This window comes from Marmota monax, unplaced genomic scaffold (genome assembly GCF_021218885.2).
Source record: "Marmota monax isolate L192 unplaced genomic scaffold, Marmota_monax_Labrador192_F-V1.1 WCK01_AAM20220418_F8-fsc00171, whole genome shotgun sequence".
Lineage (NCBI taxonomy): Eukaryota > Metazoa > Chordata > Mammalia > Rodentia > Sciuridae > Marmota > Marmota monax.
In genome coordinates this window covers 2,532,951-2,556,050 of record NW_026694658.1, presented here as the reverse complement: position 1 = coordinate 2,556,050, position 23,100 = coordinate 2,532,951, and the positions used below count along the sequence as shown (strand labels likewise).

At 33.8% G+C, this 23,100-nt stretch overlaps 1 protein-coding gene across 4 annotated transcripts in view; it reads left to right on the top strand.

Annotated features, from left to right (window-relative positions):
- The window catches only part of Brip1 (BRCA1 interacting helicase 1), a 157,381-nt gene that overhangs the window by 93,653 nt on the left and 40,628 nt on the right, over window positions 1-23,100 (top strand). For all 4 annotated transcript variants that reach the window (XM_046423252.2, XM_046423251.2, XM_058572327.1 and 1 more), the window contains 2 exons: window positions 11,414-11,573; window positions 12,908-13,029. In XM_046423252.2, the coding sequence (XP_046279208.1) occupies window positions 11,414-11,573; window positions 12,908-13,029 (282 nt within the window). The remainder of the gene's footprint in view (window positions 1-11,413; window positions 11,574-12,907; window positions 13,030-23,100) is intronic.

Below are 23,100 nucleotides of genomic sequence, written 5' to 3'. Positions count from 1 at the left end.
TATTGAGAGTTTGATCCTGAAATATAACCCAGCCTCTTGAGGTATAAATACTATGTCATATATAACCAAATAGGAAAGTGTTTCAATGGAAATAATATTTTTTGCCTTCTCATATTTGTTTTAATAGAGCAAGAATTAAGAATAGTTTGGCGCTTTGCCTATAATCCCAGTGACTTGGGATGCAGGAGGATCACAAATTTTAGGTCAACCTCAGCAACTTAGCAAGACCCTGTCTCAAAATAAAAAGTAAAAATGACTAGGGATATAGCTCAGTGGTAAAGCACCCCTGGGTACCCAGTAGCAAAAGAAAAAAAAAATTAAAAATATGCCTATTTTTTAAATAAGCAAAAATTTATTTTTAAAAATACTTATTTTTTCATTTTGATTACTATTTAAAATATTCTGTGTTTTATTTCCAACTTACGCCACCTACAGTATATGTCAACTAAATAAACATTTCTCAAATATTAATATCTCATGAAATCAATAGTTAAGAATCATCTTTAGGTGGAAAAATATGACAGATTTCACCTATGAAATAAATTATGTGAAAAGATTACAAAAGATGGTAGTCTGTTTTGGCAGAACTATTTAAAAGCATTAAGACTTGAGTACTAGCTATTAAAGTGAGTAAATGGCAATATTATAAAGTTAAACACATGCCAAAAAACATTTTCCAGAGGTCTGGAATTGTAACAATACCATTAATGAGGGCAAAGAGGTCTTAATGCAATTTGCACTTTCTAAAGTTTCAAAAAGAGGCTTTGAGTTAGTGTATTATTAATGTACCGAACATCTGGAACTGTGTAAAAGCTATGGACATTGAGCAAATGCAGGATTTCCCCACTAGTTTGCATTCTTACTTATTGCCTCCCTAGTGAGATACTGGTTTTGAAAGAAGTTTGAAAAAGTAAAATGACAATGTCCAGCTAAGACACAGACATTCCAAAGTATATCTTTTAATTTGTGAGATTTAACTTTAAAAAATTTCACCTCTGAGATTAACAAGTTCAAGTAATGTGAATACCAGTTGTTGAATTAAAATCATCTCCATCGTTATGTGTTGGCTAGTCTCTCTGTATGGATAGTATTTACCCTTTATGAGCTATTAAATAAAATAGTATGTAACAGATTTCATATTTTTCACATATGTAAGCCCTAAAGGCCTAAGAGACAGCTCTGTGTCAGTGTACTTTCTTTAACTTATTTTATTTTTAGGTACCTGGTTAGAATATTTAAGAGAATTTAATAATTGTTTGAGTTATTTGTATGCTTAGTTATTACTGTAATTTTTCTGATAAGAGAGAAATAATTCAGCTGTATAAATATGCAATGTGAATGTTACCTCCAATGATATTGGAAGAGCTGTTGAACTAAATATTCTGTTATCTGAAATTGAAAAATTGTTATAGACCGTTTTCAAGTAAATAATCAAAATGTTTTTGCTATAGAACTATACTCCCAATTCACATGTGAAGTTTTTAATGGAAGGTTTTTAAAGTACTTTTGAAAAACCTCCACTGAAGAGACTGAAATAAACACATTATACTCTGTGTAAATATTGTCTCATAACCATCAAATTTCCCCCTTTTCAAAGTATTCCTTATATTTCTTTACCTGAACTAAAATCTGGACATACCCAGAGAATATTCCACTTCCTTGTCAGTTCTTTTAAGTCATGGCTTTTTTTTTTTTTTTTTTTTTTTGGTACCAGGGATTGAACTCGGGGGCAATCAACCACTGAGCCACATCCCCACCTTTTTTTTTTTTTTGGTGGGGGGGACAGGGTCTCACTGAGTTGCTTAGGGCCTTCCTAAATTGCTGAGGCTGGCTTTGAACTTGTGATCCTCCTGAAGCAGCCTCCAGAGCCACTGGGAGTGTGCCACTCTGCTGTCATGACCATTTTTGCCTCTCACAACTTATAGTACCTCAGATTTAGTATCCTATCTACTCCATATTGTGCTTTGTGAACCTTTACATATGTATTTTCTTCTTGATTAAGAAGGGGAGGAGGGAGGGAAAGAGAGAGAGAGAAGAGAGAGTTAGGGAGGAAGAAAGAAGGAAGGAAGTGGAAAGCTTTGGGACTCATTAATTAAAAACTGTAGTCTCTTGAGCACATTCTTATAATCCTGTCACTCTTTCCTCTTTTTTCTTTCTTTTTTTGGTTATCTTACAAATCACCCAAATAGTCTTCTTTTTTAAGGATTTTGGTTCCTGATTTCATAGTTGTTCTTACCTTTCATTATTCTCCTTCCCAATTTTCCATTATTTTGGACCTTCCTTTTTTCTTCATTTATTAAATTCATCTAATACTTATTTATTGAGTATTTATTACCTGTCAGGTACTGTTATAGGTACCAGACAATCAGATGTGTGCAAAACAAACAAAAGTTATTGTCCTCTTAGAGAGAGAGAGAGAGAGAGAGAGAGAGAGAGAGAGAGAGAGAAACAGATACACAGAAAGGTACCAGTATGTTAGATGATGCTATGAATTGAATGTGTCTTACCAAATTTTTTCTTATATTGAATCCCTAACCCCTGTGTATTTATATTTGAAGATGGAACCTTTAAGAACATAATTAAAGTTAACTGAGGTTATGAGGGTGGCACTCTGATCTGATAGGATTAGTGTCCTTATAGGAAGTAGCACCAGAGAGCTCCCTTACTCAAGCACAGAGGAAAAAAACATGAGAAAAGGCCACTGTCTATAAGCCAGATGGAGAGCCCTCACCAGAAATCAAGTTTGTCAACATGCTGATTTTATATTTCTTATTCTCCAGAATGGTAAGAAATAAATACCCAGTCTGTGATATTTTGGTTATGGCAGCCCAAGAGCACTAATACAGATGGTAATAAGTGCTATGTAGAAAACAAAAACAAGGAAAGAAGAAAAGATAATATTGGGCACTTGAGGAGATGGTTTAGAATTTTAATTGGATGTTTTGGGAAGACCTGTCTGAGAAGGTAAGATTGAATAAAGGTCTAAAGGAGAGGAAGAGAGAATGTTCAGACAGAGGGAATGTTAGGTAGAAGAGGGCCTGATTATAATGTGCATTTGGGAGATTAGTGTGACTGTAGCAGTGTTGGGGTAAGAAAAGGAGAATAGGACATATAGTTGGGGTAAAATCATGGCGTGGTAAGGATTTAGATTTTATTCTGCATGCAATAGGAAGCCATTGAATGATTTAGACTTAGTTTTACAAGTGAAGATAATACGAACTGTTTGAAGTTTAGCTATAATTTGAAGGTAATGCTGGCAGGTTTGTTGATGAACTAGGTGTGCAATATGAGAGAAAGAGAAAAGATAAGGTCCTTCCTTCCTTCCTTTCTTTCTTTCGTGCTGGGGATTGAACCCAGGGCTTCATGCATATGATTCAAGCACTCTACTAACTGAGCTATATCCCCAGCCCTGGACCCATTTCTGTATCTGATTTCATTTATATGCATTCTTAGTTTCACCTTTTATCTTGTTTTCCCAATTTATAATTTATTTCTGACTTCTCCTAAGTACCACACCCATATTATTCAACCAACGTTTCAATTCAGGTATCTTAAAGGCAGCAAACTTGTAATCTTTCCTTCTAATGTTGGCCCTTTTTCAGTGTGGACTATATGAGTGAATGATACCATAATCTATATTTGGATTACTCAGATACCAATGGGGTATCTGTGAACCTTTTTCTCCCTTTCCTATTTTGTCCAGTCCAACTACCTTATTCATTTTAAATTTTAAATATATTTTTTTAAATATTTATTTTTTTTAGTTGTAGTAGGACACAATACCTTAATTTATTTATTATTATGTGATGCTAAGGATTGAACCCAGGGCCTCACACATGCTAGGTGAGTGCTCTACCACTGAGCCACAACCCTAGCCCCAAATTTTTATTTATTTATTTATTTATTTATTTATTTTTTATTGGTTGTTCAAAACATTACAAAGCTCATGACATATCATCTTTCATACATTTGACTCAAGTGGGTTATGAACTCCCATTTTTACCCCAAATACAAATTGCAGAATCACATCGGTTACACATTCACATTTTTACATAATGCCATATTAGTGACTGTTGTATTCTGCTACCTTTCCTATCCCCTACTATCCCCCCCTCCCCTCCCCTTCCATCTTCCCTCTCTACCTCATCTGCTGTTGTTCAATTCTCTCCCTTGTTTCCCCCCCCTTCCCCTCACAACCTCTTATATGTAATTTTGTGTAACATTGAGGGTCTCCTTCCATTTCCATACGATTTCCCTTCTCTCTCCCTTTCCCTCTCCCCACTCGTCTCTGTTTAATGTTAATCTTTTCCTCATGCTCTTCCTCCCTGTTCTGTTCTTAGTTGCTCTCCTTATATCAAATAAGACATTTGGCATTTGTTTTTTAAGGATTGACTAGCTTTGCTTAGCATAATCTGCTCTAATGCCATCCATTTCCCTGCAAATTCCATGATTTTGTCATTTTTTAGTGCTGCGTAATACTCCATTGTGTATAAATGGCACATTTTTTTTATCCATTCATCTATTGCAGGGCATCTAGGTTGGTTCCACAGTCTAGCTATTGTGAATTGTGCTGCTATGATCATTGATGTGGCAGTATCCCTATAGTACGCTCTTTTAAGATCCTCAGGGAATAGTCCAAGAAGGGCGATAGCTGGGTCAAATGGTGGTTCCATTCCCAGCTTTCTCAGGAATCTCCATACTGCCTAGCCCAAAATTTTAAATATTTTTATAATCTGTTTTCTTTATGGTATAATTCTATGGCCTTTTAAAAAAAGGTAAAATTATGACTCACATGAAAAGTAGAGACATCAGAGATTTTATTAAACTCACTGATTAATGAGGAAATGAACATGATGGTAAGGCCAATTCAGAAAACATTTTAAGAACAATATACTTTAGGCAATTTAATAAAAGAATAGAATATAAGTTTACTGGCCTTGAATATAAGACAGGTTAATGTGCTGTAGGCCAGTAAACTGTAACCTTTGGTGTTATCTTTTCTCTTGGAGAGGAATAATTTGATTTTCTACTGGACAAAAATATACAAGTTAAAATGTAATTCCACTATGTCTGGGTCTTAATAATAAATGGTAAATTCAACAAAATGCATTTCCTTAGATACATCTGTAGTGGAATCTTTTCCTCTGTTTGTAGAAATTTGTGCTATGTATTTTTTACCTTCCTATCAAGTTTTAGATTTTTTTTTCCTTAACTCTTTCTAATTCAAACCACCTTTATCTTTGGCTTACTTTATTAGTAGCCTAAATGTATCCACTCTTATCACTCCTCTTATTTATATTAAGAGCAGAGTAATGTAGTTTGATTTTTTTAAAAACTGTGAAATATAATGTGGGTATATAGTGCAATGTGGACATTTAAAGTAATAACAATAAGATGAACATCTGAGTATTCACTACTCTATTAGTTTTATATTTTTAGTTCTTAATACCAAGGTTTTTTATTAATTTTGAGTTAATTTGTGAATATTGTAAAGACAAGATCTAACTTTATTTGGCATGTCATTATCTTGTGTTCCCAGTTCTGTTTGTGAAAAGACTGAGTCATTCATTATCTTGGTAGACATAGACAAAGCATTTGAAAAAATTCAGCCCTCTTGCATGATGAAAAAAAACTTTCAATAAACTTGGTATGGAAGGAAATTACCTCAAATAAAGGCCATATGTGTAAAGCTCACAGCTAGCAATATAGTCACTGGTGAAAAAGATGAAAACTTTCCTTCAAGATCAGTAACAAGGCAAGGATATTGCCTCTCACCCTTAAATATGGTGTAATACTAGAAGTCCTAGACTGAGCAATTAAACAAGAAAAAGAAACTAAAGACATCAGAGTAGGAAAGAAAGAAGTAAAATTGTTGCTGTTTATAGCCAACATGATCTTAGATGTAGAAAATCTAGAGAATCCATTAAAAATCTATTAGAGGGGCTGGGGTTGTGGGTCAGTGAAAGAGTTCTTGCCTAGCATGTGTGAGGTACTGGGTTAGATTCTCAGCACCACATAAAAATAAATAAAGGTCCACCAACAACTAATAAAATATTTTTAAAAAACTATTAGAACTAATAAATTCAGAAAAGTTACAGAATACAAAGTGAATAAACAAAAATCAGATGCAGTTTAAAAAATATTTTTTAGTTGTAGATGGACACAATACCTTTATTTATTTATCTTTATGTGGTGCTGAGGATCGAACCCAGTGCCTCATGTGTGCTAGGTGAATGTTCTACCACTGAGCCACAACCCCAGACCCCAGTTGCATTTTTGTATACTAACAATAAACCATCTGAAAAGGTAATTAGGGAAACAGTCCCATTTGTAACACCACTAAAATGAATAAAATACTTTAGAATAAACTAAGTAAAAGACTTGTATACTAAAAACTGCAAAACACTGCTGAAAGAAATTTGATTTTTTTGGTAGTATAATATTTTGATTCCTTTCTTATTCCTTTTGTTTTCTACAATGGCAACCAAAACATATAAGGAATTCCTATAACTCAGTACCAAATCAATAACCCAATTAAAAAATGGGCAAAGGATTTGAATAAACATTTCTCCAAAGATGACACAGAAATGGTCTACAAGTATATGTAAAGACACTCAACATCATTAATCATTAGGAGATACAAATTAAAACCAATGAGATATCACCACATACTTCTTAGAAAGGCCATTATCAAAACACAAGAAATAACAAGTATTGGCAAGTTGAAAAATCAGAAGAATCCTTATGCATTGTTGATAGTAATGTTAAATGTATTTTTGCCTCTCGACTTATGCAAAAAAACCATTGGGATTTTAATAGATTACATGAAATCTATATTTGTTTTAGGTTTTCTTTAAGTGTTTGGTTGACTTTATCACTGAAGTTTTTCTTTGGTAGGACACTTTGTTGCTAATTTAATCTTACTAAGTAAAGATCTCTCAGACTTTCTTCAAGATCAGCTTTTTACCAAAAGCTGATCATGCGTTTTTAGGAATTCATCAATTTCTAGGTTATCCAGTTTGTTAGGACATTGTTTTTTAATTTCTTAAAAATTTTTTTATTTCTGTGGCATCATTTGTAATATTTCCCTTTTTCCTAATTTTAAGCTCTTTTTTCTTAGTCTAGTTAATCAATTTTATTGGTATTTTCAAAAATAACATTGATTTATTCATTTATATTTTTCTATTTTCTGTTCTCATCTTCTTATTTCCTTTCTTCTGCTAACTTTTTAATAATTCCTTGAGGTATACCTTTGATTTATTTACTTGAGATCTTCTTTCTTTTTTAACGTATGCATTTATACTTCTATATACTTTCATCTTAGTATTGCTTTTGTTGCATACTTAAACTTGGTATCTTGCGTTTCCTTTTTTGTTGGTCTGAAGATAATTTCATTATTTTCTTTTTTAAAATTTATTTTTAATGCTTTTATTAGTACATTATAGTTAAACATAATCTTGGGATTCATTTTGATATAACAACACGTGCATGGAATGTAACTTTCTCCACTTTAGTCCCCAGTACTTTCTCTTTCACTCTCCTCCTCCCTCCCTCTGTTCTCCTTCCTCTACTCTACTGGTCTTCCTTCTATTTATTTATAGAGTTTTTTAAATTGGTGCTTCACAATATACATAAAGGTGAAATTTACTGTGGTATGTTCATACATATACATAGCATAGTTTGGTCAATATCATTCTGCTGTTCTTCCCCTTTCCTGTTGTTCCCTCTCTTTCTCTTCCCTTCCTGTACTCCACTGATCACCCTTATGTTTTCATGGGATCCTTCCCCACTTTTTTTTCTTATTGTACTCTAGTTTTTGCATATGAGAGAAAGTATGCAACCCTTGACTTTCTGAGTCTGGTTTATTTCACATTTCACTGCAGTCAGAATGGCAATCATCAAGAATACAAATAATAATACATGCTAGTAAGAGTGTGGGGAAAAAGGTCCACTCATACTTCTTGGTGGGACTGTAAATTAGTGCAACTACTTTGGAAAGCAGCGTGGAGATTCCTCAAAAGATTAGGAATGGTATGACCACACTATCCCACTTCTTGGTTTTTTAAATTCCAAAAGAACTAAAATCAGCATGCTATAATGATACAGGCACATCGGTGTTTATAGCAGTGCAATTTCACAATAGCCAAGTTATGGAACCAGCTCAGGTGCCCAACAACAGATGAATGGATAAAGAAAATGTGGTATAAGTACACAATGGAGTTTCACTCAGCCATAAAGAAGAATGAAATTATGGCATTTGCTGGTAAATAGATGGAACTGGATAATATCATGCAAAGTGCTTTTTTTTTTTTTTGCAAGCCATGCACATACTATTCAAAACTGTTCTGCTTAATTTCCACATATTTGTGCATTGTCCAGTTTTCTTCCTTCTTTTAAATCCTACTTTTATTCCATTGTGGTTGAAAAAGATTCATGATACTGATTTTAGTCTTCTTAAAATTTTGTTTTGTGACATAATGTGATCTATACTAGAGAACATTCTGTATGCAGTTGAGAAGAATGTATATTCTACTGCAGCTGGGAGAAATGTTCTGCATAGGTCTGTTAGGTAGGTCCTTCTGGTCTCTGGATTTGTTTAGATTTTCTGTTTCCTTATTGATCTTCTGCCTGGATGTCTTATCTCTTATCAGAGGCCGACATTGAATTCTCCCCTTATTATGTAGCTTCCTGTTTCTCCTTTCAGTTCTGTCAATATTTGCTTGAAATATTTGGATTCTTTGATGTTGGGTACATATATAATTGTTAAATGTTCCTGATGAATTAACTTGTTTATCCTCGTGTAATTTTTTTGTCTCTCATGACAGTTTTTGACTTAAAATCTATTTAATTGATGACATCAGTATTGCTGCCCCTGCCTTATTTTAATTATTATTTATAAGGAATATCTTTTTTCCCAGCCTTTTACTTTCAGCCTATTTGTGACCTTGAATCTACAGTGAGTCACTTATCTATGGATCAGGTTTTGGTCTGTTCAGCAATTTTATGTTTTCTGATTGGGATATTTAATCCAGTTATATTTAACAATAAAGTTTTAAAGTTGTAATGCAAACCTCTAGGCCAATATTAGAAAAATATAGTCTGTGTTTCTGCTTTCTTCTTTTTGTTCTTGCCTAATCCCTGACATATAGTTTACTGACAATTTTGTTTAAAAATTAGCTAGAATCAACAAACTTTAGAGCTAGAAGTAACTCAGATATATCAATGAACTCAACAGTATTATCTTGCAGACACGTTTCTTAAAGACCCAATAATATGTAAACATTTTATATTTCTTTAAAAATTTAAAAATGGAATCAATATTGCATATTGTGCTTTGTTATTTTTGTGTTCAAGATTTATTTATGAATCTGACCATTTGCTTGTGCATAAATTTCTGAAGTTCTTTTAGAAATAAAAAGAAATCAACTCTTATAACAAATATGAAATAATTGGATTTATCATGCCTGCTTTTACATTTTTTAAATCATGTTTAGTTCCCTAACATTCTGAATTATTTTCTATATAATGGGAAAAATATCTACGCCGGATTTCTTTAGTGGAAAATTTGCACATTGAACTAATTCTTTGTTATTTCTCAAACTTTCTTTTAAAAATAGAATTCTCTAATCTAGTTGTGGTATATATCCTGGAGTTATTAACCTAATTATCTTACCCAAGTAGCATGAGAGGGTTTTCTCCAGATCTTGAATATTTGTGAACTACAGTGTTCAAAGTTGTTATTCCAGGATCAATGAATCAAAGATGAAATGTTGTCAGTGTTTTCAGATATAGGAAAAACAGTATATCATGGATAAAATTCCATTGTGTATTAATAGTTATGCAAATTCATGGTAGTTCATCTGATTTTATATATTCTCAAGATACTTTATGCTTTTCTCAACTATCCTTTTCTAATTTTAGTTGAAATTTAAATAATTTAATAAATTTCAATGAATGTTTTGATTCTTTCAGTCTTCCTTGAAAATCCAGTGTGACAGTTGCTCTAAATACTGTCAGGAGTTGGTTTTTTGTTTTGTTTGCCTATACTTTGTAAGCACTGAGAGACTTTGATTCAGAAACAGGACACAATCCAAAAGCAGATTCTAATAGCCAATTCATGAGGTACTCAAAATGGAAGACTTTTAGATTGATGATAACCCTACATTACAGTCTTACAAAAATGGGTTTATTTTCATTCTTTAGGGAATTTGCATTGTTTTTTTTTTTTTTTTTTTTTTTTTTTTTCCTACATTGTAAAAACTGATCCACATGGTATAGAACACATGCCATACAACAATGGGTAAAATAATTGAGCTTAAATTATACTCTGTACCATTGGCTTTTGTCTTTTGCATGTATCTATCTTTTGTCTTTGTTATTTCTACTTTGTATTTGTTTTATTTCACTTTCTAGCTCCTTGAAAAGAATGTAGTTCTTTTATTTTCAAAAATTTTAAATAAGTGTATTCTAAGCTGTAAGAGTATTTCTAAATGTTGCCTTTGCTGCATTCATATGTTTTGAATTGTGAAGTTTTTTATCATTCATATCTAAAGATGATTCTCTGCAATCCATGTATTTTTTTAAGAATGAGGTTTAGTGTTGGGCTTCCTTTTTTTTTCAACAACTTTGTATTATTTATTTTTACTCTAACATTCTATTATTAAAATATGTTCAATTTATATATCTATTCAATTTGGGTTTTTTAAACACCTTTTTAAAATATTTATTTTTTTAGTTGTAGTTGGGCACAATACCTTTATTTTATTTATTTTTATGTGGTGCTGAGGATCGAACCCAGGGCCTTGCATGTAATAGGCGAGCGCTCTACCGCTGAGCCACATAATGATTTGGGTTATTAATGATGATCCCATTTTCAAACAGTGAGCTTAATTGCCTATGTACTTCGTAAAATCATTTTAAGAATCTTCATTTAAGATGGGTTAAGAATATTAAGGAACTTTTCCTTAAGACTTAAATAATTTAAAATATATTTACTTTAGAGTTTGAGGGGGTAGCTAGTGGAAGAGCACATACTTAGCATGTGCAAAACCCTGAATTCAATCCCCAGCACCACAAGTGGGGAAAAAAAACAATTCTAACAGAAGTAATTTTTTTTTCGGCTTGTGAAATCACCACAATGCAATAATAGTAGTAGCAGCAGCAGCAGCAGCAATAGTGTTAATGGCAAAAGTATTGTTAACAGAAGCAGCTGATAATATTTATTAGGAATTTCACCAATCACAGCTTTAATGAGATATTGCTTACCTTATTTATAGATGAGAAAAGTCACTGAAAGGTTAATACATTTGCCATGGTTACATTATAGTCATATTAGCTTTAAACGAATAAAAAATGGTAAATTTGTTCAGCTGAATACACAAAAATTTAATCTTTTTATCTTTCCCTGTTTTAGCTATTAGAAAAATTAAGAGAACGTTGGCTCCATACTGGTTTGTGGCATAATCTGGAGTTGGTGAAGACAGTCATTGTAGAACCACAAGGAGGAGAAAAAACTGATTTTGATGAATTGTTGCAGGTGTACTATGACTCAATCAAGTATAAAGGAGAGAAAGGTAACTAGAAGTTTTTTCATGGTCAATGACAAAATATTTTTATTATTAAGTAAGAAGTTGGTATTAGAATTTCATTTCTTATATTTTTAAATGAATTGCAGTTAGGAGAAAATTTATATTTTATAATCTTAGGAAAAGAAAAAAAGAAATTCTTTTGTTTGGAATTATCCTCCTACGATATTTTCACTTGTGTGTGCCAATTCCACTTTAAGAAACAACGTGCAATCAGGCAGTATCCCATGGTTTTCCTTACACTAACTGAAATATTTTGTGCAAGAAGGCAGTCAGGATATGTATAAATATTTCCTTACTAGCCAGATGGAACATATATTTTTATGCAAATAATGTACTTTTTGCTTATATTCTATTAAATAAGATTCATTTTGAGTTTTCAAAACATAACTGAGGGGGCTGGGGTTGTGGCTCAGTGGTAGAGCACTCACTTAGTATGTGTGAGGCCCTGGGTTCCATCCTCAACACCACATATAAATAAATATAATAAAGGTGTTGTATTCACCTTCAACTAAAAAAATAAATAAATAAAAAATAACTGAGGACTCAGTTTCCAGGCTTGAGAATTTCCCTACAGTTTTATGTGAAGGACTAATAGCAATAATTTATGAACAATGCAGCAATGAAAATACTATAATTGTCAATATCTTTTAATGTTAACAGTACATATAGTGTTTTGAGCACTTTTATTCAGTCTCATAATTAGTACAAATAAGTTATTTAAATTGTTCTGAGACTTTTACTTTGTGGTGGTAAAAGGTAATGATTGAAACTTCAATTTTTAGTTCATACTTGCTCAGTTCATACACAATTGCTACTCTGGTATAGTTTTATTGCATAATTTATCTGGGAGACACAGCTGTAAATTAGTTTACTACCATATTGCATCTAATTTTGTTTTGTTTGTATGGATGTATTTATTTGCAGTGTTGGGGATTGAACCAAGGTTCAATCACTGAGCTATCACTGAGCTACATTCGCAGACTTTATATTTATTTGTTTGTGGTACTGGGGACTTAACCCAGGAGCATTCTAGCACTGAACTATACTTCTAGCCCTTTTTCATTTTGAAACAAACCCTCACTAAGTTTCTGAGGCTGACTACAAATTTGAGGTCCTCCCATCTCAGCCTCCTGAGTAGGTGGTATTACAGGCATGCACCACCACCCAGCTTATTTTCCTTATTTATTTAAGACAGTGAACTTTAACAGTATATCTCCTAAAATATGAAGAATAATTAGTCTTTACAAAATGTCAAGAATAAGCTATTTCTGAGAATTTTGAATATGCTATTTAAAAATGTTTATTTTCTGTTGATTAAGATGGAGCCCTGCTAATAGCAGTTTGTCGTGGTAAAGTGAGTGAGGGTCTGGATTTCTCAGATGACAATGCCCGTGCTGTCATAACAATAGGAATTCCTTTTCCAAATGTCAAAGATCTACAGGTAGGCCATCAAAGCTTTAAGAAGTATACATTTTTCTTGTATCTTCATTTTATCTTTATGAAGAATCTGAAAAAGGTTTAGTAGAAAAATGTTTATTTTATTTTTAACTCATACTATCTTTTGCTTGACAAATGTGATTTTCAAATTGTGGTCCTAGGTCAGGAGCACCAGTATTACCAGGGAACTTAGTAGAAATACAGTTTTTTAGGCTCTGTTTCAGAACTGCTGAATCAGAAATGCTTGATGTAGAGCCCCATAATTTTGGTTTTATAAGCTCTTCGCTCTAGACTCATAAATCCCCCAAGGAATTCTAGGGTCCTCTCTATAATGCACTGCCCTACTTATTCCACAATTTTAGCTGCCACCAAATTCTGATCTCTTCCACTTCACCCCAGTAGTACCACTGTACTCTGATTGTAGGTAAGTGTTGTATGCTGTGGCCAGGAAATTATACTCAAGCAGAGAGGTGAAAATAATGGCTAACAGAGGCTGGAAAGTTCCACAGTGGCTACTGAAAGGCTGTTTTCAAGACTCGGTCAAAGCTGGAAGCCTTAGAATTAGGAATATTGATGATCCAGTCTAAGGCCAAAGACTTCTGGTACAAGTCTCAGAATTCAAAGGTCAAAGTACCCTGCAGTCTGATATTTAAAGGCAGTAGTATCAGAAACCTGCCAGCTCTACAGGGAAGAACCATATAAAGTTTTCCCCCTGCAGCTTTTCCTCTTCCATCCTGGCTCTCAACTGGTTAGATAGTGCCTGTTTTGGTTTAAATATTAGGTGTCCCCCCAAAAGCTCATGTGTGAGACAATGCAAGGTTTAGAGGCAAAATGATTGAGTTATGAGAACGTTAACTCAATCAATTAATTAATCTCCTGAAAGAGATTAACTGAGTGGTAACTGAAGGTGGTGGGGTTTTGGCTAGAGGATGTGGGTCCCTGGGGGAGTGCCTTTGGGATATGTATTTTGTATCTGGCAAATGGGAGTTCCAGCCACTTTCCTCTGCCCCACCCTTCTGCCATGATGTTCTGCCTCATCTCAAGCCCTGAAGAATGGAGCCAGCTGTCTATGGACTGAGATCTCTAAAGCTGTGACCATTCAAATAAACTTTTCCTCCCCCAAAATTGTTCTTGTCGGGTCTTTTTAGTCACAGCAGTGAAAAAGCTGACTAAAACAATGCTCATTCATGTTCAGATCTGGTTCTGGGACTATTTGCCATGACTCCTCTGGTACCCTCTGGGCCTCTTTAGAACTTTTGAAAGTCCCACCTGAGAATTCATAATGTAATCCTTTCAGCCTCTACTGGCTTTGGTAGCTTCTACTACCTTTCTCCAACTACTTGTGCTACCACTGAGGGCACTGATGGCCACATGCTGGGCTATGACTTCTATTCTAAAATGGCTTATTCTGCCTTCATTGATACTGGTGAAACAGTTCTCATCTACTCTAGAAAACTGTTGCTTCAACAACATTCATTAGTGCTGGGTTCCCACACTAGTGCTACTGATAGTACTGCTATTGACACTGATACTGTTGTTTTCTGATGTCTTATCATTTTACTCTGTGACTGCATTATTGCATTATTGCTGCTTTGTTAAAGTGGGAGAATCCTTTTTCCTCTTTATACCACAAGTTATTCCAATATCTTTTTTTTTTTGCTTTTTAAAATTTTTTAATTGATTTAAAAAAAGTAAATGATGCATTACAGTTCTTACTACACATATATGGCACAATTTTTCATATCTCTGGTTGTATATAAAGTATGTTCACACCAATGTGATGTCCATCACATTCCACCATCCTTGCTAACCCCATGCCCTCTACCTTCCCCTCCCATCCCTCTGCCCTATCTAGAATTCGTCTGTTCCTCCCATGTTCCCCTTCCCTACCCCACTATGAATCAGCCTCCTTATATCAGAGAAAACATTCAGCATTTGTTTTTTTGGGATTGGCTAACTTCACTTAACATTATCTTCTCCAACACCATTCATTTAACTGCAAATGCCGTGATTTTATTCTTTTATTGCTGTTAATATTCCATTGTGTATACATGCCACATTTTTCTTTAATCCATTCCTCTACTGAAGAGCATCTAGGTTGGTTCCACAGTTTAGCTATTGTGAATTGTGCTCCAATAACTTAAATATACATTTTTTCCTCTGGAATTAGTTTTTGCAAATCCTTCTACTTCTCAAACCTATGTGAGTTCTTGAGAGCTGGAAAAGAGGATAAGCTTTATGACTGATAGTAGACTGTCAAATATTACTGACTAATATTACACTTACAAAATGGTGAAGCTGGGAAAGATTCACATCAAGCTTACAGTACTGATTACATCTGAGGAGACGAGATGGGGATGATACTGTAAATAGTTACCAAAGGGGACTTTAACTTTTTCCATAATTTGTAATTAAAAATAAAAGCGTTAAGAAAACATGATAAGAATATTTATTGTTATTCTTTTTTTTTATAAAAATTCTTAAAATTAAAAGGTGTATTTATGAATATGGCATTTTACCTTCCATTTTCTCTACTTTTACCTTATGATAAGGGAAATTGCCCAATTTTCCCATGGTAGAATAAATTGCCCACCTTATGGCAGCCAAAAAAAAAAAAAAAACTAACACTGGTGACCTGCTCTGACAGTTCTGTCATGATCCTACTTGTCATTGTTCTGCTTATCCAAATCCCAGTGGCTCAATTGCATAAAATCACAAAGCAGAAGTGTCACTGGATTCTGGATAGAGAAGAAGAGGGTGGTTCTAAAGGTTTTCCCCTAGTGCTTCCCAAAAGGTGCAAATATGGTGGACCCAAGAATAGTCTAAGCTGTAGCATCCAGGGACAGGAAGAGAGAAATGCAAGGGAAGTGTATTTCTTATTACCATGTGTCTAGACCAATCCTTCCTGTGTAACAGTTCTAAAATTCAGTGACTTAAAACAACAATCATTTGTTACAGATCACACATTTATGAAGTGGCTAGGCAGAACATGTTACTGATAATATTTATTTGTATGCACCTATGGGATAGAAGAGAAGTTTATAGTAGTTTACTTCTTCAAGACCAACAGGATACTTTCTAACACCAGTCAGTTAAGACAGAATCTTAAATAACTTCTAATCATGAGAGTTACTTCCCATTCCTTTGCCATATAACACAACCTAATTTAAGGGAATGACTGTCCCATACTCTTGCCATATTCTGTTGGCCAGAAGGAAGTCAAAATTCTACCCTCACTTAAGGGAAGAGCAAATAAAGTGTCACCTTAGGATGTATCTGCCATCTTGTAGTCTGTAAAAGGAGTTGACAGACTAAATTATTTCCATAAATGCTTTTTCCAAAACTATGCTTCAAATTACTGGACTTTAAGCTAGAACTTTTACATTTTCTTTTACATTAATACTCAGTTTAACATACAAAAATAATAGAATTTATTTAGAAGTGAACATTTAAATATTCCATCTTATAGAATTGAAACAACCTATTTTAGTATTATTTTTCCCACTTCATTTTATTTCACATTTTAAAGGTTCAGATCAGTGAAAAATGATTTGAGTGGGAAAAAGAAGACAGGGACATTAATTTGATGATATTCGCTTTTTTTCTTAAATTTAAGAAAGATTATGGAAGTAAAAATTAAACTACAGTTTAAAATACTAACTTAAGACTTTAGAGTCTCAATAGCAGAGTTTGGCTTTTAGAAAAGCAGGAAAATGTATGTTAGAGTCAAAAATACGACTTCTTTGGCTGTGACCAGGATTTCCTCTTCCCACCTTGGGGACTAGAAAATAGAGGTAGGAAAATTTCATTTTGGAGCCAAGTGTGACTTGTTTAGTTCAAGTCGTAATTTATTGCACATACCTCAGGGACCTGAAAATAAAGAAACCCACTATGAAATGTTGATAATGGGCCACTCTGAAGGGCAAGCATTAAGCTAACTTTCCCAGTGAGGATTTTTTTCTCTTCTACCTTTCCCAGATGCTTCTGATCATTCTATAAGAACATACTTAATCGTATAATAGTTAAAAAGAAAACTTTCTATGCATTAAAATGAAGTATTTGAGGGGCATGAGAGTGAACCAAGGCTTATTATATGATTAGATGTCAGTGGAAAAGTATAACTAAAAGAGAAGTTGTTTTCTTTTAATGCAATTAAGTCACAGTATAATAAGACTGCCTATTTAGTGTGTATTTAAAGCAAACCCTTTGGTCAATTATAATTACAAAAGCCTTCAACATTATGATTTAGTCACCCACATCTCAAATTGGTAACATGGACATAGTTTGTGAGACATGATAAAATAAAATATTAGATTTTAAAATGTAACTCTGTTTTGTATTCCTTAAGGTAGTCTAATGGGAAAAAAAAAGATGATCTAGTACTAGAATAGAAATATTCTCCCTTTGTGAGTTTTGTACCTTTACTCTGAGAAAAAAAATTAATAAACTAAGCACATGGTAAAAAATTTTACACTTAAAAAGGATGAAGTAGCATGTTAAACTTTTTATAATTGGCTTAATAAAATTTGATAGTAATATTCATTGTCAGAAGTGCTTTTATAATGATGGAAATAAGGTATTCAGGTAATAATTTTTTTTTGTTTTGTTTTGTTTTAGCAGTATGGTATGTTTAGTTTCCAAAATAAGTTTTTTTTTTTTTTTTCCAAGTGCTAGGGATCTGCAGGTTGGGCTAGTGCTTACTCTGTCATTAAGCTACATCCCCATACCCCAAAGTAGATTTTATTTGGAAACTACTTAAAATTAAGGTAGTGGGGCTGGGGATGTGCCTCAAGCGGTGATGCGCTCTCCTGGCATGCGCGGGGCGCTGGGTTTGATTCTCAGCAGAGTAAAGATGTGTCCACCGAAAACTGAAAAATAAATATTAAAAAATAAAATTAAATTAAATTAAAGTAGTGATCTAAATATCTATTTTAGTATTAGCCTATAATAGCTATTTGGATTTGTTTTGTTTCTTTTTAATTTTGGAAACAGCTTTGAATATATTATTTTAATCAATCTTTTAAAATTACATTCATAACAAATAAAAAAGAAAATTACATTCCTAATTGAAAAAACAAGCATCTACTTTAATTTTGTTACATCATATTGTCTCCAACAAACACACACTTGTCATACTAGATTTCCATGCATTGTAAACATTTTATAAGACACAGTCCTTGCCCTAAAGGATGACAGAGTTAATAAATATACAGCACACATTAAACTGTTTTCACTTATCAGAATATTAGATGGCCGGGCGTGGTGGCACACACCTGTAAGTCCAGTATTTTGGGAGGTTGAGGTAGGAGGAGTGTGAGTTCAAAGCCAGCCTCAGCAACTTAGCAAGGACCTAAGCAACTCACCAAGACCCTGTCTCTAAATAAAAAATATAAAAAAGGGCTGGGGTTGTGGCTCAGTGATTAAGCACCCCTGGATTCAATCCCTGGTACCCCCCCCCCATATATATATATAATGTCAGATGATGGCAGTACTAGAGTTCTTAAATCTGACAGATTTCTTTATAAGGAGAATGAGTTTGTCCCTTCATTATTTTGGTTGCTGTGACAGCAGTGTGAATATTCATGAGAAGATGAATAGGGGGAGGGATGCAAAGAACTGTAGTATATCAATCAGTTTTAAAAACATACTTTTTGAGCAGATTCATCTATCCTTTTCGAGTAGATTCATTGAGTTCTTTAGAATTACTTTTCTATCGTAATTATTTTAATGATCTTGAGTGTTTCATTATTCATTTATTAATCCATTTAACAAATATTTACTAAAAACCTAATTTGTACTAAATGCAGTAGATACAAAAGTGAGCAACATGCTATCTCGATTCTGGTGATGTCTATCATTTAGTAGAGGACATGCTGTCTCTATACTGGTGATATCTATTATTTAGTAAAGGACAAGAACATATAACATTGTTTTGGTGGAATACAAACTAGGTGCTCAGATGCTTAGGAAAAATGAAGTTGATCACCACCTTTCACCTTCTCTATAGACATCAATTTACTTCTATTGACTTGCCTAAAAGGAATGGAAGAGCCAAAAAGGTGAGATTTGAATGTTGTCAACACTGAAATTTAAACATACAAACATATGATAAAGTGGAATCGGCCCATTAGAGATCAGATTACAACAAAAACTTTTCAAATTCTAAGACTACTCAGAATAATGAAACAACCTTTTTTTTTTTTTCCTTTTTTTCTAATACCTGGCTTAAAGTACAAAGTACTATTGTAGACTCTGGGAACACGGTGATATACTACACAGATTATAGCCCCTTTTCTCATAGAGTTTACAGTCTAGCAAGGAATGTTCACATTAATGTAATAAACAATCACAGTTATGATGAAGGCTATAAGAAAAGTCACAGGAACCATGAAAATGTTATAACAGGTCTTTATGGGTCAAGAAAGGCTTCCTGAGGAAGTGATATTTAAGCTGACACAGGAAAGAAGGCTGGGAGTTATGTAGGTGAACAGAATGGATAAATAGTATTCTCAATAGAGAGAACAGCATATGCTAAGGTCCTAATGTGTGAAAGAGGATAGCAGTTTTCAGAAATTGAAAGAAGCTGAGTTAGAGAGAGAGAGTTGGGAGACTGGCATGTGAATACAGACTAGGAGAGGTATTTAGGAGCCAAATCACTTAGGGCTCTATATGCCATTTTCAGGATTTGGGAGTTTATTCTAAACTGTAGGAAACCAGATCCAGGAACAGAGCCTGAGGTCAGAGTGGAGTGGAGTTCTGGTTATAGTGTAGCATCTGATACAGAAACCCACCTGGATCTAGCTCCAATAATAATAACATGTGGTTACCCAAGGGAAATGCTATGTATATAAACTAAAAGAGCTGTAATCTTAAACTCTTTAACATTTAGGAGTCCAGCAACTTGCTGGTAGAATTATTGGAAACACTTAGCCAAAATCAGAGATAGAGGAGAAAAACCTTGTCACTTCTAAAAGTCTAGAATAAGTTTAGCTTTCATTACTTATGCTTTTTTCCCTCCCTAGATCATTTTTTACAGCTTAAAAAAAAAAAAAAAAAAACTTGGCCCAAAGTATTACTAAAAGCAGTCCATAAGTATATCTTGAAGTTCTAAAATTAAAAAATAGTTTGAATCTAAGCAAATTGACAACTTATATATCTACCTGGGCAGTGAACACTGAGAAAATAAAATGCTTTTTTCCCATCTCTTCTGAAAAAAAATGAACAAATAACAACAGAACAGCAAGCAATACCTCAAAGAAAGCTGTGGAATTATTGTTTGACTTTTGTGTCTCTAAAAAGAATTATTTTTCTTCAGAGGAGAAATTTGGTTTTAGGTTTTAATCAGTTTACTCGTCAGGTACCCTCAAAGCTGACAGGGTGCAGACATGTGGATGGGCTTTTGATGTGTTGTGTCACTTGTTTGTCCAACAATAAAGTTTTAAATTCTCAGATAAACTATACTGTAGTAGACATCTCTGTTCAATGTTTACAACTTCAGTCCCTCTTGTTTTTAACTGAGATTAAAAGTTTGAGACTTTGAGAATGAGTTCAGTTTGAGAGAGTTTATACTGTCATAGACAGTTCAAACTAAAACTTTGAGATAATTCAGTTTATACTGTCGTACAAAATGATTTCTAACTGTAGGACAGATAACACCAAAATGCCAGAGAGAATAGTAAACTGTACAATAGCTCATAGTGTCTTTTCCTGTTGTATCACTGTGGCTTAAAATTACTTTACATCAGGGTTTCTTAAGTTTGGCACTGTTGACATTTTGGACAGGATAATTCTTTGTTGTGAGGTCTGTCCTATGCATTGTAGGACATTTTGGGGGCATCTCTGGCCTTTACCTACTAGCTGCCAGTAGCAACGGGCCCCTCATCCATGCCTGCCATTTTTTTCTCTTAAATATTTTTTTAGTTGTAGATGGACACATATCTTTATTTATTTATTTTTATGTGGTGCTGAGGATTGAGTCCAGTGCCTTACATGTGTGAGGCAGGCACTCTCCCACTGAGCTACAGCCCCAGCCCCATGCCTGCCATTTGTAACAACCCAAAATATCTCTAGAGATTCAAATACCTTCTGGTAGGCAAAATTTCTCTCAGTTAAGCACCACTGCTTTATATAGTAAGACATACAAATGTATGTCATGAATTAAAATGAACTATCTGCATTTATTTTTAAATTATTTTTTATCAAGTTGAAAAAAGTCCAATAAAGCTTTTACTAAGAGTCTAATATATACTAAATATAGTAGATGACTTCTTATAATAACAATCCCTTGGCTTCTACCCCATTCCCAGCCCCTACTTCTGAGAGGTGTGGTTTTTCACTTCTTTTAACTGTATTTACCTCCATATTTTATTTTTATTTAATTGGTTTTAGACATATTATTAATTTCCTAATTGAAATAAGGATTTAGCTCACTCTACTTTTCCCATATATCACCTAAATATAGTTATGTCACAATTTTAAAATTAAGCCTATTATCAATATTCACATTACCATGATTATGAAAATACTATTAACTGTAGTCAAATGATTTCCTTCCTATTTTGAACTGTTAAGTTAATAATATACTCCTCAACCCACCGTTTTTCTTTTTTTAGGTCTTTCATCTTCATTTAACTCTGTCTTCTTCAAATAGATTTGTACAAGCCTCTCACTACAATTCTTTTTTAATTGGCCTATCAGATAATATGTCATTTTCTCCCTCTGGAGTGGAGTTATCACTTCTTAAGCCTCTGATCTGCTGCGTCAGTTAGGACTAAGTTGCTCTTTCAGCCCATCTAAGTGTTGGTGTCCTGAGAAATTTTTTTTTCCATTGCTATTATCCTAGGAATTTGATTTGCATATGTTTTCTCTGTTAGATCGCCAGTTTCCTGGGTCTTGGGTTTCCCCCATCTCATTTATTTTTTTCATTTTTTGTTTTTGTTTTGTTCCCCTTTTTGCAGTGCTAGGGAATGAACCTAGGTTATCAAGCATGCACTCTACCAATAATCTTGGTATAGCCTTCTTATTTTTCTTATAAGAGATAGTGTCCTCCTATGTTGCCCAGCCCAGCATCAAAGTTTCAATATTCCTGTCTCAGCCTCCCAAGTATTTGGGAACACCACTATACCCAGCCTGCTCTTTGATCTTTGTGGTACACATTTTCTAACAGTTTCCTGAGTTAGTTCCTTATACTTCCATTTCCTGAGACTTTCTGGACTTCTGCAGGCCAAACTGGCTTACTTCCCAGAATAGTTCTGTAGGTACATCAGTTTGAATTTTCTCCTTTCTGCACATTTACCATTTGTCCATCTACTTTTCATATATTGGGGATTGGAGTTAGATGTGACTTAGTTTAATTGAAGTTGAAGATTGTTTCTCTTTTAATGAAGGGCAGTTTTTGAGAAGGGAAGAGGCAATGTCTTTTTTGTTTTGTTTTGTTTTTTAGTTCTTGAAACCAGAAGTCTTCATTACTTTCTAAAATAAAGCATTAGTTTTCAAAATGCTATGATTCCGTATGCCTTACTTTCACACTCTCACATTCATATTTGAGAAGGTCTGAATTGTATATTTCTGGAAGTAATATTTTAAAGGTAGAAAGTACTAGTATCTTTTAATCAGATCTTATATTTAGAAGATAATTTGGGTGTAAATAGTAAAAAAATAGAAATCTCCAGTGGAGGTAATCAACTGAGTTTTAACATTTTAGGTGTGTTTTCAAATAGTCATCTAATCTTTTTTTTTTTACGTACATATTTTCTCTTGCTGATGTTGTTAAATGTTTGATCTTGCCTGAGCCCACTGTCATTGGAATTAACTTCTGCTTTCTACACCTGCCATTGCCAACAAATCTTTATGTTAAACTCCCCCAGGGCCATCATGCTTATTATTACATCATTTGGCTTCCACAAGCCTCTGCCATAAGAGATCTGACCCCATTCCAGAGCTATATGGATGTAGGTATAGATGTAGGTGTAGTTCTCCGACCCTCGCTGAATGCTGCACTACTCATTCCCTTAACAAAGCCTCTTCATATTGGCTCATTCTTTTAAACGTTACAGTGCTTTTTTTTTTCTTTCTT